Source organism: Argopecten irradians, chromosome 11 (genome assembly GCF_041381155.1).
Source record: "Argopecten irradians isolate NY chromosome 11, Ai_NY, whole genome shotgun sequence".
In the NCBI taxonomy this organism is placed as follows: Eukaryota; Metazoa; Mollusca; class Bivalvia; order Pectinida; family Pectinidae; genus Argopecten; species Argopecten irradians.
The window spans coordinates 12,451,847-12,469,282 of record NC_091144.1 but is presented as its reverse complement, the minus strand read 5'-3'; the positions used below and the strand labels follow the sequence as shown (position 1 = coordinate 12,469,282).

Here is a 17,436-nt window from a genome sequence, read left to right as displayed (position 1 = left end):
CTGCATGGCTACAATTCATGGGATTCACACGTTCCAGACTAAATCATCAGTTGTGTTTCAGAGAACATAACAAATATTTGCATAAAACAAAGCATACAATTATCAATAAATGGTGTATGATTGCATAGAGAAATGAGGTAATTAAACTTTATAAAAAAAAAAAAAAAAAAAAAAAAAAAAACAATCAGCTGTTCTCTCAATTAAGGTATCAATTTAGGTACAATAAGGTTACATATTTCTTAATGACAATGTCACATCTAGATGGACATCTACCGCTAAGCATGCAAGAATAGTATTAGATTTTGTATAGACAAAGGGAGATAACTCTTAAGTTGCAGGTACTAGATCAAAATAGGAAAATATGAAGTTGTTAGTTTCTGATGTATTACACAAATGTGAGATCTTGGAAGTAAGCCAAGTTCATAAATGTGACAAAAGTGTTGGCCAATAAAAGTCCTTCAAGTGAACAAAGTGTTTCATCAAGCATACTGAATAATACTTTCAAAACTTTATCTTTTATTGTAATTAAATCCTGCACCCTGTTACATTGAGAATGTGTTTGATCTCTGTGACCTCAAAAGACACTACAGGCCTAGATATCAATTAGCCTTCATAGAGCTACTAGTTATTAAAAGAGAAGTTGTTTAAAGATGCTGGTTTGCCTGCATTCATTTGATAATTTATTTTAGCCCTTAATTCATCTAGTCTGCTAAACCTGTCTATATTATTAGTTTTTTTGGCCTAATATAAGTAATAATACAGGCAGGTTTAGCGGACTTACCTTCATCCAAACATGCGACCAAATGAGGTAGTAGTCTCACATTCCTGAAAAAATTCTGGAGTAGTTTCTTTACATGAAAAACCAGAATTTGTTTGAAGTAAATTTGCACTGTGTATATATAAATGTTTTAGACAAAATGTTTTGTGATATATGTATTGTTTGTTGACATGATTGATATATATATATGGCAAATTTTTCCAAGAAAAAAAAAATCCTTATTTTTCGTCAAAATTATTTTTGTTCATGATTTTTAGTGGGAATGAGATAAAAAGATTTGCATGTATTAAAATTAACTAAAACTTTCTCAGAAAAATGAATCAATGGTATAGAAAAATTAAGATAAAAATAGACAATTATTGCATGCATTTATTCATATACTTTTCAAGAAAAATGAACCACAATTTTTCAAGACAGAGCATTTCAGTGCCATAAAAACCATTATTCGTCATTGATAAGGACATTATCAAAATGTAGTTAACTCCCTTTATCATATATACTTTATTATACATTCAACTGCAGGTTTTGTGGTTACAATATAGCCTAGATGTCAATATCTTTAGTTTTGAAATGAATAACAATGTTTAATCAATATATATTCAACATAAATTAGCAATAAGGTTGGTGAGATGTTGTTAATTTCAAACCTGATAAAATAAATTTTCTATTCACAACTTCAAACTTCAGAAAGGGTGATATTAAATTAAATCAAATCATGGTCATTCAAATGCTTTAAGAGCTTGGGGCACTGTCATAACTGAAACTCAAGCATCTGCATAAAAAAACCATCATGATTTGTCTCCCTTACCATGAGACTACATTCTAAATCTGATTAAATCATCTGTTCATAGCCTCATTTACTAACTCTGCCTGGACATCTGTGGGACCGTTGATGTCAATCTGATTCGACTAATGTAAGGAACAAACTGACTAAGTTACAATTTAATTGGATGTGATAACCTTTGTCAACACTCAACAATGGCTCAAATTCTTGTATTTTAACCCAAAATATTATTTTGAACAACCTTTGTCCATGTGTTCTGATTGATGCAGAGAAAACCTTGTCAACTATGATATTTATTTAGTATACTTTGTTACAGTGGCCTCTACATAATCAAACATGCCTTGACAGTCATCCGAGTGCTGATAAAGAGTACTGATTTACCTTGGTATTGTATAGTGTCAGTCAGGACCATCATAGACATTTAATTTTAATTGATATCCAATAAAATGGCTCGTGGACTAAATAAAATTTACCATCTCCACAAGAGACATGGAACCCCAAATACAAACGTATAGGACTTTGTGAGTTTTCTATATGTGAAGGGAATCGGATTTTGCTATTTGTTGCAATTGAGAAGATTTTAAGTTTAAATGGTTTTAAATGGTAAAACCTATTTGGCCCCTTTTGGTCCCACACCTCAGACCCCTGGGTGTCAGTCAAGGACGATTCAACCACTATCTCATGCTGATAATTCTGACAACATTTTATTTTTTATAAAGGACCTGAAGACATTTTCTATGAAGAATATTTGATTCTACCATTTCCGAAATTCAGAAGATAGTTGCAGAAGTTTTAGACTATTTGACCCCTTTTGGCCCTACCCCAAGGCTCCTTGGGGTCAGTCATGAAAACATTGTTAAAAGGATTTAATGGCATTATTTGGCTTATTTCCTATTACAAATGGCCAAATGATGGACAAAAATGTGTTAAAATACCAGAGCTCGAGTTTAGACGGTTTTTGATAAAAAAAAATGTAACTTTAACTTACCAAAGTTAGTTTCATCGGATATGAATAACTTGGCACAAGTAAAATTTAGCCTTTGGCATCGGAATAGCATTAGTAATACTTTGGGTTTTTTTTTGTCTCGCCTTCGAAGGCTATGCTGCTGTCGCAAAACAAAGCTGGTTAACAGAATTTAGTTTGGAGGGAGAACAAATTAAATTACATACCTTCCCTCCACGGAACAGGACCTTGTCCAAGCACAGGAAGACGACTTCCAGTGCCAGAAACAGGGAGATGAACAGAGCCAACTGGTCGTCCATCATTCGTATAGCAAAGGGCGTGTGATCGATAGCAAAAAGCGTGTGTATAGTCAGAAGTATTTCTCAACTATGGGCAGAGATTTGAATAAAAACTTCTGAACCAATAAAACTCTTCGTTTCTGTCATGTGACCAGCAAGGGTGCACGTACCGATAATTGCAAATGAACAGTGATCAGCTCCCCACTTAACACGGGGATCTGAGATGATGAGTTAACACGTAAACTACACCTATAAACTGCCCCTATATCCCTAATTAAAGTATGGATATATTACCTTCGCAACTTTTAGCATTTTATAGTTTTTTTTCTATCAGACTTGACTACAATGTATGCAAATTATATGAAATAAGACTAGAAAATGTGAGAGCATTCCCTATGACAGCATTCCCTGTAGTTAATTGCTTGTTTGAAAAATTATGTTTTATAGCCTTCAAAAATGGTGAAAGTGTCGCACAATAGCCCTGGACTCAAACCCTTGACCTTTTTCTGTATGACCTTTGTCGCTATCCCCTCAAGTCTGAGATACTGCCGACCATATTGCCAAATTGCCTCTCCATCTATAGCATACATGCATGTTTTATCATATTGGGTGGCAACCATTACCGGTTGCTTCTATCAACGTACTTTATTTTATCTATATCACAAATACATAGTATTAAATTGTCTGTACATGTATTCTCTGTTAAAAGTCCCTATAACGTATTATTACCAAGAAATGTTGTCAGATGATCTTTTTAGTCTGCAAATGCCCGTGAGCAGACCTAGAACTAAAAAAAATACAAATTCATTTCAATATTTTGAATATTTCAATAAAATATTTAACGAATGATTCTAGTTTCTAACTGATATTACAACTACTCCTACTCGCAAGCACTTCCAGATTATTATAAAAAGTTGCAATTGCTATAAAAGTACAATGGTTTAGGGACTCTACATACTTTTATAGCTTATACCGTTATATTTTTACAGCAACTTTATATAATAATCTGCAAGTGCCTATGCTCCTACTCTCATGTAATGATGTACATCCAAACTCAGGCTATATCTCCACCTTCCATTTTAATATCCGTAGTTTAAGAAATAAAAGGAAAAAACCACTTGTGATTATGACGTTATCTACGTAGAGACTTACCGATTTACCAGTGGGTGGTCGTATGCACACAGTCTCTTGTGCACCAGTCGTAGAGCGGACTTAGAATTTCGAGTGTGCAAAGTACACGTTCTTAGGTCCAGAATCCAAGCAAGCTTTCCGCCTAGCACGACCTCGGCCGCGCACAGCTCTTGCTCGAGCTAAAAATACACTACAGGTAAAATGTCACGTGATGTATTATGGGTCTCCCATGTCCAAATAGAAGAGCTTGAATTGCCCATCAGATGTAAGTTATAAAAAAAATGCGGAATACACATGATTTAAAAAATATGGACTAATACGTCTTAGTAAGCCTAATGTTTGGCTTATTTAAGATAAAATAGCTGTGACATGATTTAACCGTATAAACTCAAATAATATCATTTATATATCAGATGGGAAGTATATGTATTCAGAACCTTCATAATTTGATATTTATTTTGGGATTTTGAAAACGGTCACCTGTAGATCGAAACTGGCCGATATGCATCATACCTCTTTCTCCTGTGTACTTTGGATAGACCTCCACACGGACCGAACAATACAGGAAACCAAACACATCATAATAGTTTGTGATGTAATGTTTAACTGTCGGAAATTCACGTAAAATCTACGATATCAGTTCACCAATGTCATTGATAGACTAACACATGTAGCCCGAACTGCCTGTAGTTTTGCTTTATGAGATAGTCCAGGGTTGGATACAATGTCAGTAATAGTAACCCCTGGAGTATCGAGGATGGTCCAGGGATGGATACAATGTCAGTAATAAAAGCCCCTGGAGTATCGAGGGTGGTCCAAGGGTGGATACAACGTCAGTATAATAGTAACCCCTGGAGTATCGAGGATGGTTCAGGTAGATACAACGTCAGTAATAGTAACCCCTGGAGTATCGGGGATGGTCCTGTGGTAGATACAACGTCAGTAAAAGTAACCCCTGGAGTATTGAGAATGGTCCAGAGGTAGATACAACGTCAGTAATAGTAACCCCTGGGGTATCGAGGATGGTCCAGGGGTGGATACAACGTCAGTAATAGTAACCCCTGGAGTATCGGGGATGGTCCAGGGGTGGATACAACGTCCGTAATAGTAACCCCTGGAGTATCGGGGATGGTCCAGTGGTGGATACAACGTCCGTAATAGTAACCCATGGAGTATCGAGGATGGCCCAGGGGTGGATACAACGTCAGTAATAGTAACCCCTGGGGTATCGAGGATGGTCCGGAGGTAGATACAACGTCAGTAATAGTAACCCCTGGGGTATTGATGATGGTCCAGAGGTAGATACAACGTCAGTAATAGCAACCCCTGGGGTATCGAGGATGGTCCAGAGGTAGATACAACGTCAGTAATAGTAACCCCTGGAGTATCGAGGATGGCCCAGGGGTGGATACAACGTTAGTAATAGTGGAGTATCGACAGGTCGGGCTGGGTTTTATTAGCTTTGGCTTTGGCGTCCTATTAACAGCCAAGGTCATGAAAGGACGTGCCAGGATTAGTGAAGAAAAGCAGGAGTACCCGGCAAAAAACCACCGACAAGCGGTCATTACATGGCAACCTCGCAACATGGGATTCTAACTCGCGACTCAGGGTCGGATGGCTTGTGGTAATATGTCGAGACATCTTATAACCACCCGGCCACCGCGGCGATAGCAGGTAAACGTACAAATGTGAGGTAAACTACTAGAGTTATTTCCCTTCGTACTATGGAGTAAAACGATGGTAATGAACCTGATATATCAGAATGGATAACACATTCGCAAGAGTTATAAACTTACTTGAATGGATAGAATATCAGCCATTTCAGCAAATACTGTTCAAGTACATTGGTTTTCATTTGTTGCACGTAATGTACAACAAATAGACACCCATTAGTCCACAAAAATATTTGACTTAGACATCTATACTAATTTTACGAAAATAAGTTCACGTTTTCGTGATTGACGGACACACATAGGTTACTGTAATCATGGAAATTTACGCAAAATTGGGGAATTGTGAGGTTCTTTTAAGCATGAACATTCTACCCGCGTGTAATATTTGGTGAAATGTGCAAATTAATACTCGTGAATAGACCGACGTTTACAGAAATATCATCCATGCCAATGGAAGCCAGAGATCGAAAGGAAACCGATAAAACTATATTACATGTACATCAATCTAACTAAAATCAGATACTGTACGCACGTGCTATACACGTACATGTAAAATGTATTAGAAAAAACTCACACAAATGAAACTTCTGACACTCGTTTTCACAATGAACGCAAATTAAAGATACTTTTTATCACATAAGTATGTACAACAACCTACATTTCGAAGAATCTCAAGTCAAAATGTATTGCGAAAATCTGCCATGCTGTCCCGTCGTCCTTGAAATCCTGACGTCACGTTATTTTCCCTGATGTCATTTTATTGTTTCTGTCAAGACGTCGCAATGTGCAAAAATATTACATGGGCGAAATCACTGGTTATCGGGTGGATTATGTGATAAAATGAAATATCTGTTATCAATTAGATTGTTTTGACAGATAAAACGAAAGTTGGGAAAAACGAGTTTTATTCAAATTTGAAGAAATTCTGCAAAACAATATTGTAAACATATATTTAAGAGATAACTAGACGTGCGTGAATTAAATATACGGTTAATTGCACAAAATAAAAATTATGCACCTACACAAAATGACGAGTTTTCATCGATTAATGCCACCATGGGATGATAATTTCATTCTTATAAAATAGATATAAACTCTATAACTAAACATACAGCTAAGATATAATATATATTTCTTTCATACCTACGGGTGTAATACTGGCTGGTCCAGGGCAATACACTCATGTCGCCTGAGGCTGTATTGCATGGCTACTCGTGCAATAAAGCCTCGTGATGTCACGGCGTCAACAAAATCTCTATTTCCTCGGTAAAATTTTAACTTTTTTTTCACGAATATGACTGGTTTTACTATGAAAGATGCAAACAACGGAATTTGTTATGAAAGTATCACGTAAATTTTCATGTATGGAAAATTGACTTCCAGTCGTCGATTTCTCCGAATATATTTCAAAATGGCGGGATATTATAGCTGTAAAATTGCAATAAAACATCGAGGTATGAAAGAAAAATACTCTTCCATAAGTGGATATGAAGGATAGGGATATTCTACCCTCGGAATCACAAAATGTAGCAAAACCCTCGGCAAGCCTCGGGTTTTACTACATTTTGTGACCCTCGGGTAGAATATCCCAATCCTTCATATCCACATATAAAAGAGTATTATAATACACGTGGGAGTTTTGAGCAATAATGTTCAAGTCATCACAGTAAAAAATATAATATGTAATGCCCGATACTCCAATCAGGGTCAACAAAAATGTAAAGAAGGTGTGTGATTCTCAACATTTTTCTCTCTCTAATACATGTCTTCTTATATAATTATCTAATGAAATTGAAGCTAAGGAAATATAGTAAGCAAGCACATACCGTTAAATGGCAATAACAACTCTCTGATGCGAGACCGGCCTCCCAATTCTTCTGCAATTCTTTCTAGCCCTGAAAATACAAAAACATGACTGACGATAAACTTCAGTTCAGAACTATTTTTTTAATAATTATGGAAAGAATCCCAGAATGGCGCCAATAAACAATGCTATAGAAACGTTACAATAGAGCCTGAGACATGATCATGATGACACTGCTCACTGATAATAATTCCTTTATAAATTGTACTTAAAAATAAATTTATATCCATCTTTTTTGTTGATTTCAATAAAATATAACAGTTAAATTTTATTGTTTCTCCTGAAATGTTTTTAGAGAAACACTCGCATACCTAGAAATAAATATGTGAGGCAAATACCAGTATTCAATCAGTCAACCTCCTCAAGCTTAAATATCTCTAAGTAAGGAGAGGACATAATCAATTCAGGGGGGATCAGCAGGTAACAGTTTATGACAAATATATTTAAGTAAATAATCAAGCAAGTCACAGTTTATGGTAAATATCTGTTAGGAAAGAACCACAATGTTATGACCTCTTATTGTTACTTTTATGAAAGTTCAAAGTTCAATCTGTATTTTTTATTTATAGGACTATGTATGGTTTTTTTGTTTTACTTACTCTCTCTCTCTCTCTCTCTCTCAAATCTATTAAAATGTTCAAACTAAGCATTCACCAATGAAGTTAAAAATATTTGGTACATCCCTGATTCAATTATGATACTACATTTCTATTACAACCCCTATTGTGGCCATGGTTACCATCCAAAACATATGTAACTTTAGTGGCCATTTTGGATGTAATTTTAACAGTTTAATATTAACTGAGAATATGTACATCCTTATGAAGACATTTGACTTCCCTCTATTTCCCTAAGGATAACATATGATGCCTTTTCTAATTTTCGTGACCTTTTCTGAAAGGAAATCCCTATATGCATTAATTCTTCTTTTCATATGTTTATATCTGAATGAAAAAAATAAACCTATTGCAAATTCCATTCTATTAAAACCAATTAGAAAGAGACACATTTCGAGTAGTTTATTGTCATTTCCGAGTTCTTTTTGGGAGCTAAATCATCGAAGTTACATGTCAATGTTCAAATATCAAATGTTTAAGTGACATATTCTTACAGCGAAATTAGCATACAATATAACTTTAATATTATAGTTTCCTTGCTTCAACCCAATTTGAATATGAAATCTAACATCGTATTTAATTTGTATGTTTAGGATGAAGAAAAATATTCCTGATAATTACACGACATTTACCTGTTGCAGGCATCTTTCCCGTTGTAATTTGTGGTGACTCAGACTCATTAATAGGTCTCCATTGTTCTTCCTGTTTATGAAAAAACAACAACCATCAGATGCCATATTACAGATTAAATAATATGACTGAAGCAAGGCCTTAAAGGGCGCAGCAAGATGTTTTGATTTGAATCTTGCACGGCATAGGAAGAGCGAAGCTCTACTTGTTTAATTTATTTTCTATTTCATGTAGAAGACATATTTTAGAAATAAAAGGAAGCACTTTAAACTATAGAAGTATATGATGTAATAATTGTCTAGCATAATCTCAAAGAAATGAACTCAAAGATTCGGTGCCGCGTATATACACGCGAATCCGATGATTTCGCGCCATTTGTTGACGTTATGTGACGTCATGATTCCTTGTGCTCATCTTCGCCTTGGTGGATATATTGACTGCATTCTATAGCTTTTAATTTTTAAAGTGTTATTATCATTATTTAAAAAAAAAATAAAAAAATGCTTAGTTACTACTGCATTTGCAATACTAAAATATATATTTACTGGGAAGAGCAGTACCGGAGCAACGCACAAACTCCCCATATGTATGAAAAAAATGGCGGCCGCAAACTGAAGCTGTCAGTGTGTAGGATTGAATTTTGAAGATTGTGTTTTTTCTTATATTTTCGTGTATCTGTTACCTTAGAAGTGCCTTGCACTTCGTGCCCTTCGGGCACGAACGGCTGCGCCATTATAATTCTGTAAAATGCTTTGAAAATATATCATGGATATACATTATAATTAGCTTGCAAATCACATTTTGATATGATTTATGACAGCTGTTACATAACTTTTATATAACATTATTTGCAATACCTGTAGTTGATTGGTGTTGCTTTGGGGTGGTTTGAAGGCCTTCTTAATATGTTCTGCCTTTTCGTTGTATAGACCTACTATGCGTTTCCCCTCTGTTTCGCCTATTGGTTTTCCTATTGGATACTGACGGTCGTTTTCAATCTCATATCCTCTCTTATTATTGCTGCTTTCGGTAACTACAGGTTCATTTACACCTTTTGCGTACAAAATAGTGATATCAGAAATTGTTTTATCTTACAAAATATTGTCATGTTCATTAAGTACCATTTATTATGTCATTATACTTTTTCGTTTGTTAACCATTTTATAACAGAGTATTGACATTGTCCAAAGCCGAAAATTGTATGATGGCTGTCCACGTTACCATTAACTTACCTTCGTCAGTTTTTTCTTTTTGTCTTTTATCCTCTGCTTCAAATGCCTTCAAAGAGAAAAGCAGGTATTTTAAATATTTAGAAATAATATTGCAGGTCTTAGGTCCGGACTCAATATTAATGAAGTCTTTCTGGAATCGGCCCTTACGATAATTGTATAAGATATATACATATACAGACAAACAGTCCTATTATTTGAAGTACCTTCTAGAAAACAAATATGGCAGCCTCTAAGCCAGTTACCTTGACAGTTTCCCTGTCTTTATGATAAACCACAAAGTTGACACCCTCAACACAGGAATCAGGATTTTCCTGGAAGTATTTCTTCACTGCATTAAACATGGTGTTGGCCACCAGATCCTTTGGGTAACCTAGGTTACCAGTACCCAGGGCAGGAAATGATATTGTCCTACAGTTCCTCTTGTCAGCTTCCTTAAGACAGTTCCTCATATATTGTGACATGACTTTCAACAAAATATTACAATAAAAATTCTAATTAAACATTATTTCTTTAAATCTGACATTTGTTTCTGTCAGCATATATCAGGCAGCTTTATATAAAGGCCGAGATGGGGAAAATTTTGATATATTATAGATGCTTTTAGGTGCCATTAAGATACCTTGTTTTGTTAAAATCAACTATTTCTTAGCTAATAAAATGAGTAATTAGCCATTAAAATAAGCTTATTCAGGTCCACCCAACAATGGTTCAATGACAATTATGTTTAAAACCATTTTGCATCCTAAATACATTGTGGACAAATTCAGGTTCAAGAACTCTTGATGGGGAGTCTGGGGGGGGGGGGGGGTCTCCTTCGGAAAATTTTGAAAATTTAGATGCTTCTAGGTGACCATTACTGAAATCAATTATTTCTCTCCTAAAAGTGGATAGAATAGTTGTTTTTATAGATGAGACTAAAGGCTGGATATTTGAGTCTTTCAAATTGCCAATGAAACCGAATGCTTGTTAGTTTTTTTTGCAGAATTTTTCTCAGCATTTTAACCAATGAAATCTGGGTTTGCCAAATAACAGATATATATATAAGTTTAACGAGTTTAACGATGCATTTTGATGACTTTGCGAATACTTAAGGCGCGAGATTTTAGTTTTTGGGGGTCTGGGGTCTCCTCAAGGGAAAAACTATTACGATTTAGAATGGCTGCTTCAAATGCCTTCAAAGAGAAAAGCAGGTATTTTAAATATTTAGAAATAATATTGCAGGTCTTAGGTCCGGACTCAATATTAATGAAGTCTTTCTGGAATCGGCCCTTACGATAATTGTATAAGATATATACATATACAGACAAACAGTCCTATTATTTGAAGTACCTTCTAGAAAACAAATATGGCAGCCTCTAAGCCAGTTACCTTGACAGTTTCCCTGTCTTTATGATAAACCACAAAGTTGACACCCTCAACACAGGAATCAGGATTTTCCTGGAAGTATTTCTTCACTGCATTAAACATGGTGTTGGCCACCAGATCCTTTGGGTAACCTAGGTTACCAGTACCCAGGGCAGGAAATGATATTGTCCTACAGTTCCTCTTGTCAGCTTCCTTAAGACAGTTCCTCATATATTGTGACATGACCTTCAACAAAATATTACAATAAAAATTCTAATTAAACATTATTTCTTTAAATCTGACATTTGTTTCTGTCAGCATATATCAGGCAGCTTTATATAAAGAATACCATCGCCTAAATAAAAAACTTTCACACGTGGTTGTAAAAGAGCACATGTACACCTGTCCATAAGTCTTAAGGATATAGTTAAGGTAATAGCTATATAAAACATCATACACCATAACATGATAACAATTTAAACACATTAAATATTGTTGAAACTAAAACCAAGGGCGGATCCAGAAAAATTTGAAAGGGGGGAGGGGCAAGGCCCCATGGTGGCCGCAGGTCAACTCTTCGAGGGCGAAGGCCGAGATGGGGAAAATTTTGATATATTATAGATGCTTTTAGGTGCCATTAAGATACCTTGTTTTGTTAAAATCAACTATTTCTTAGCTAATAAAATGAGTAATTAGCCATTAAAATAAGCTCATTCAGGTCCACCCAACAATGGTTCAATGACAATTATGTTTAAAACCATTTTGCATCCTAAATACATTGTGGACAAATTCAGGTTCAAGAACTCTTGATGGGGAGTCTGGGGGGGGGGGGTCTCCTTCGGAAAATTTTGAAAATTTAGATGCTTCTAGGTGACCATTACTGAAATCAATTATTTCTCTCCTAAAAGTGGATAGGAATAGTTGTTTTTATAGATGAGACTAAAGGCTGGATATTTGAGTCTTTCAAATTGCCAATGAAACCGAATGCTTGTTAGTTTTTTTTGCAGAATTTTTCTCAGCATTTTAACCAATGAAATCTGGGTTTGCCAAATAACAGATATATATATAAGTTTAACGAGTTTAACGATGCATTTTGATGACTTTGCGAATACTTAAGGCGCGAGATTTTAGTTTTTGGGGGTCTGGGGTCTCCTCAAGGGAAAAACTATTACGATTTAGAATGGCTGAGATGAGTTTAACGATTTAATTTGATGACTTTGCAAGCGTCGAAGGCGCGAGATTGTTTTTTTAGGGGGGCCCGGAGGTTTCCCCCGGGAAAATATTACGATTTAGAATAACTTAGACGGGTTTTACGATGTTATTTTATTATTTTAAAACGTTCTTAATAATTATGTATTTTTTTAAATTTAAAGTTATCTGCATTTAGAAATGATGATTATGAATGTCGTCATCACCATTATGCAACCCTGCTCGATCTGAACATACCGGCTTCACACCATCGGCACATTGTTGTGTAACTCAAAATAATTATAATTGAATCTATTGTCTTGCTAAGACATATAAACAAATTAATGTTTTAAGAGACATTTTTTTTAATATATGTGATACAATGCCTTGATGGATTTTTTAGTCTATTTTATGTGTATTGAGTTTTTATTATTAGATGTTTGAACATTACGTGCTTGAACATTTCAGAAAATGCGTCGCGCAGCGGATAATTTTCTAAAATGAAGTACGAAAAATGTGCAGGAGGACCCTTTTTATTTCAAATGTGCATTTTAAGAACATTTTAGTCGACGAAAATGGAGGCGATTGCCCCCCCCCCCCCCCTGCCACCCCCTCTGCCCTTCTGATATCATTAGAGCTATGGATATCACAGGATTATTAACGAATTTCATTATAAAAAGGTACACAAATAATTGATGTTAGGTAAAAAATAAACCTTTATATGTCACCTATCAATAGAACGAATATGTAAGTACCCAGCCTACTCCAGGCAAATTAATAAAAATGTTTTTGTGACTGTTTTTCCCCAGCTTACAAGTTTTCAAAAACCTTTCAAAATAACTTAATCTATTGTCCATATGTGTGAAGGATGATGTCTTCTTATATTAAAGGAGCGATTATACATGCAGATAACTTTTATCCATACTATATATAAATGACAGAACGTCAAGCCCCTGTGCTATGAGCTAGCAAAAGCGTAGCAAAATATTAAAACAAATCCATGTAACTATTTAAGCTGTTGAAATAGTCATTTTCTCTTCAAAAATAACCGGCCTTTGTCACTTATCACGGTTTTTTTTACATGATCTTTGATAGGGACGATTCTCCAAAAGGGGGGGCCGGAGTTGGATGGGCCCCCTCTAAATCTGCGCCTGAAAACCACGTTCTCTGTCGAGACATTGCATTGTGCCGATATGTAACTTAAATATTAACATAATGTATAGTAATTTATAGGTTACTGCCGATTGAAACGGAAGTTGATTTATTTACTGTAGCGAAACTTTAATTATATTGAATTGAACTAATTGACAAACATTTGTGTATTAACAAGTAATCTGCAACCGTAATTTTACTAACGAGGGGCTCACGGACCTAAACGGGTCACCTTAATTTTGAAATAACTAATATTTCTTTTTTTCATACACATTCTGTCTTTCTGATCAGTCGATCCTTTTTCTTCATAATTCTATAATTATTACGATTTTTTTTGCAAACATCCGTTAAACAGATTCACATTTTGCAAACAATATCTCTTACCCTGATGAAATTAAGATATACTGACTTGAACGTACATATCGAATATCAAATTATCCTTTAGGCGCAACGTGTCACTTCTTTCTGTCTTGCAATTAACTAATCCATGACGACCGAGTAGAACAATATGTATTAATTAATTTATATTCATGTAAAGTAACATAACGGTGTGTCAAAACAATTTAACATTCTTGGTACAGTATTAAACTAATCATATTTTGAAATGAAATGTATGCCATTTTTGCTACAGGAGCGCATGTTTCGAGAGAACAATATTTTAAAGGTTTATGCATTCAAGCTAATGATCAAATATAAGATGTTTAGTTAAGCCTAACATAAGCCACGAGCGAAATAGTTTGGACATACCGCCATCACAAGGGTCCACTTAATGGTATCTTTTGTAGTTGTCTCCTAGTTACCGAAACGAAGATCACGGACAATGCTTTTAACAAGCTGTATACTATTATTTAAAAGTATTTTTTAGTCTTAGCATGATCCATACTTAATATGTTCAATACTTCAATAATATCAATAGATTAGAACAGACATATAAAGGAAGCGTACCTTCATTTCAACCATGTTATCTGTTTTGTAGAATGGCAGCGCTCCATGGAAGACATGTATTTCACCTCTGACATATACGTACCTCCTTTCTATTCATTCTTTCTGTTGAATAGTGTGGCAGCGCTCCATGGAAGACATATGCACATTTCAGTTTGTAGCCATGAGTGACAGCCACCTCTCCATGTTTCACACCACCGTAATACTGGTTACAGTTATGCTGTATTCCTTGTCCCGCTGCCTTCAGTATTGACAGAGACACAGCACCTTGGTCCAGCCTTAGGTCTGTCCTTGTTGTGTTCACAATGACCTCACTCTACAAAAAAGGTATCAAATTTTAATTTTTACTTTACTATTCGGTTGGATCTATTATCATTACTTAGTATAGCCAATTATAAATTCATCAATATTGATTAACTAAGTACATGTAATTAGAATCGTTGGTAATATTTTCTCTTCCATCGCATACCGAGGTAAATTATTTCTTCAGAGGTAAATCCTTTATATCACTACTACACAAAGTTTTGCTCTGATGAAGTTTAGCTCCTTTACCGCGTGACCACCATCACCACTCGCCCGCCTATTATTTGCACGGACTTAGTACGTGGAATCATAATATTATGAACTGATGTGAATCTTTCGCAATCATGCCACCACCCATTGGAAAACATTCGAAATCTTCAATTTCTATTGGAACCAGATCAAGAAATATAACCACATAGAACAGGATGGACGGAAGAACTTTTCGGCCTAGAGGATACATCGGAGAAAGAGGCTGTTTAGGAATGTAAGAAGAAATTGAAGGTTGCATTACGAGGTGATAAAATAGACATAACACACATATATAGACTGGGGAAATTTGTGCACGGTAAAAAACGAAATGTGATTGTAAAGTTTACCCATAGAACTAAAGAGCACGAAATCTTGAAAGCAAGGAAGATCTGAAGCAGACTGAAGGAGGCGTATCATGAAAACTGTGTGCAAAACTCGTACAGTATCGATGGGAAACTTTTCGTTATTCTCAAGGAAGGTAGAAAACGTAGACTTCTATATGACACGTCACTAACTAAGGAATTCTTACTCAGAGATAAAAGATTCACGCGAACGCGAGTTGAGTTATCAGTTTCCGATATCGGAAGAGGACATTTCAGGGATCATTCCTGGAGTACCGATCATCATATGTTAACTTTCATTTTTGTGTTTTTTGTGTTAATAAATTGAAATCTTTTCATCTGTAAGTGCGCAAATACCCCAGTTTTTTAAACTCGTTTTTCTAATGGGGTTCTTAACCTCGAAAGACACTTTATTCTATTAACTCTTATAATTAACTGTATTGCTTTTATTACAAATAAAAAGATATTACTGAAATAACAATTTCCCATATTTATTAGTGGTTGATCATTTCCATTAGCTACTGTATGTTATTTTTCTGGCTAAAACAAACAGGTATTATAGTTTACATTTAGTATAGTACTTCCGGTTTGCCGGTTTTATTTCAAAGCAAGTACTGAAGTGCATAAAATGTATTCTCACAATGCAACTGTTCCCAGACCGGGTGTGTAAGTTGTAAGTTATGATTACTTTGACCTTAATGAACACTTCTTTTTTTTTTTCTCTTCTTCTTCTTCTTCTTCTTCTTTCTTCTTCTTCTTCTTCTTCTTCTTCTTTTCTTCTTCTCTTCTTCTTCTTTTTTTTTCTTCTTCTTCTTCTTCTTCTTCTTCTTCTTCTTTATCTTCTTCTTCTTCTTCTTCTTCTTCTTTCTCTCCCTTCGTTTCCGTTACTTGCCTTATGTTGAATGTCACTGCCGCTTTCTCTCGCTTAAAATCATAAAATCACTCTTGATTTCACAACTAAACTTTTTTTGTATAACCCTTCCGAATCCTTCAGAAAATACATTTCCCAGTTAAATTCCATCACATATACCGTTTTATGTAATGGTAATATACATCAAATTAAGAAGGATGTTGTACTGAATTATATAAATGGGGATTTTAAAATGATTGATTTGTTATGTTTCATCAACTCTCTTAAGCTAGGGTGGATAAGGAGATTAACTAATGCATCTGGTAAATGGACATCCATATTGACGCTAGATATTGATTTCAATAAGTTTTATCAAAGTTTTATCAATATGTGAATTTATGTATTTTAAATTATTTAAAAAAAATTTGGACAGATGTTTTCAAAGCCTAGAAATTGCTAAATAATTCTGAAAATATGAAGCAGCATATTAATATAATATCTGTAAAATAAATACACGTAAGGAATCCGTAAATACAAAATGTTTATATTTCAACAGTGTGTACAATAACTTGTCTAATTTTCAAATAATGTACCCACGGTAAGACGTTTAAACTGTAATAAAAATACAACGGTATAGTTAAAAAAAAACCCGGCCGTGTCACGTGTTATAAATACATATTACAGTTTGCACTGACATGGAATCAATAACCATGACTTCTAGTATTTTCATTACCAGTGTGTAATGGTAGCACAACACGTGTGGCGGTTCTGTTGTTACGTGAATAACCAATGGCGTAGCAATACGGAGGGACACGTGGGGTCATAACCCCACTTTTGGTGGGAACATATTCAAAATGACAAGATTGGAAACAGCTGTTCAATCGAATTCATTGACGGGAGGGAAATATGGGTATTTAAAAATTGCAACTGTCGCGAGACCGCTCACTACCGCTTAAGCCCGCCCTTTTTTCCATGACGTCACAAAAAATAGTTCTCATATTTCAGTTGTTTTATTCGAGTCAAATAACAATAATACATTAAAAATGTGTTTTATTTATATGTCTTAGATTGTCTGTTAAATGTGTTATTTGTAAAGATTAGCATGTGATTTTGTGG

The 17,436-nt window shown here is 35.0% G+C and overlaps 1 protein-coding gene across 1 annotated transcript; it reads right to left on the bottom strand.

Moving 5' to 3' along the window:
- Positions 1-7,189: 7,189 nt before the first annotated feature.
- Positions 7,190-10,412, bottom strand: LOC138334404 (protein mono-ADP-ribosyltransferase PARP9-like). Its single transcript, XM_069283073.1, has 5 exons — positions 10,194-10,412; positions 9,952-9,997; positions 9,577-9,770; positions 8,722-8,791; positions 7,190-7,503 (listed from the first exon to the last, which is right to left on the bottom strand). Exons 1-5 carry the CDS (start codon positions 10,410-10,412, stop codon positions 7,406-7,408), a joined length of 627 nt encoding a protein of 208 aa, XP_069139174.1. The 3' UTR covers positions 7,190-7,405.
- Positions 10,413-17,436: the final 7,024 nt, after the last annotated feature.

Coding starts and splice junctions, on each gene's coding strand:
- LOC138334404 (XM_069283073.1), bottom strand. CDS start 10,412: ATGTCACAATATATGAGGAACTGTCTTAAGGAAGCTGACAAGAGGAAC. Junction 9,998..10,193: donor AAGACAGGGAAACTGTCAAG/GTAACTGGCTTA, acceptor TTCTCTTTGAAG/GCATTTGAAGCAGAGGATAA. Junction 7,504..8,721: donor GGGAAAGATGCCTGCAACAG/GTAAATGTCGTG, acceptor TTGTATTTTCAG/GGCTAGAAAGAATTGCAGAA.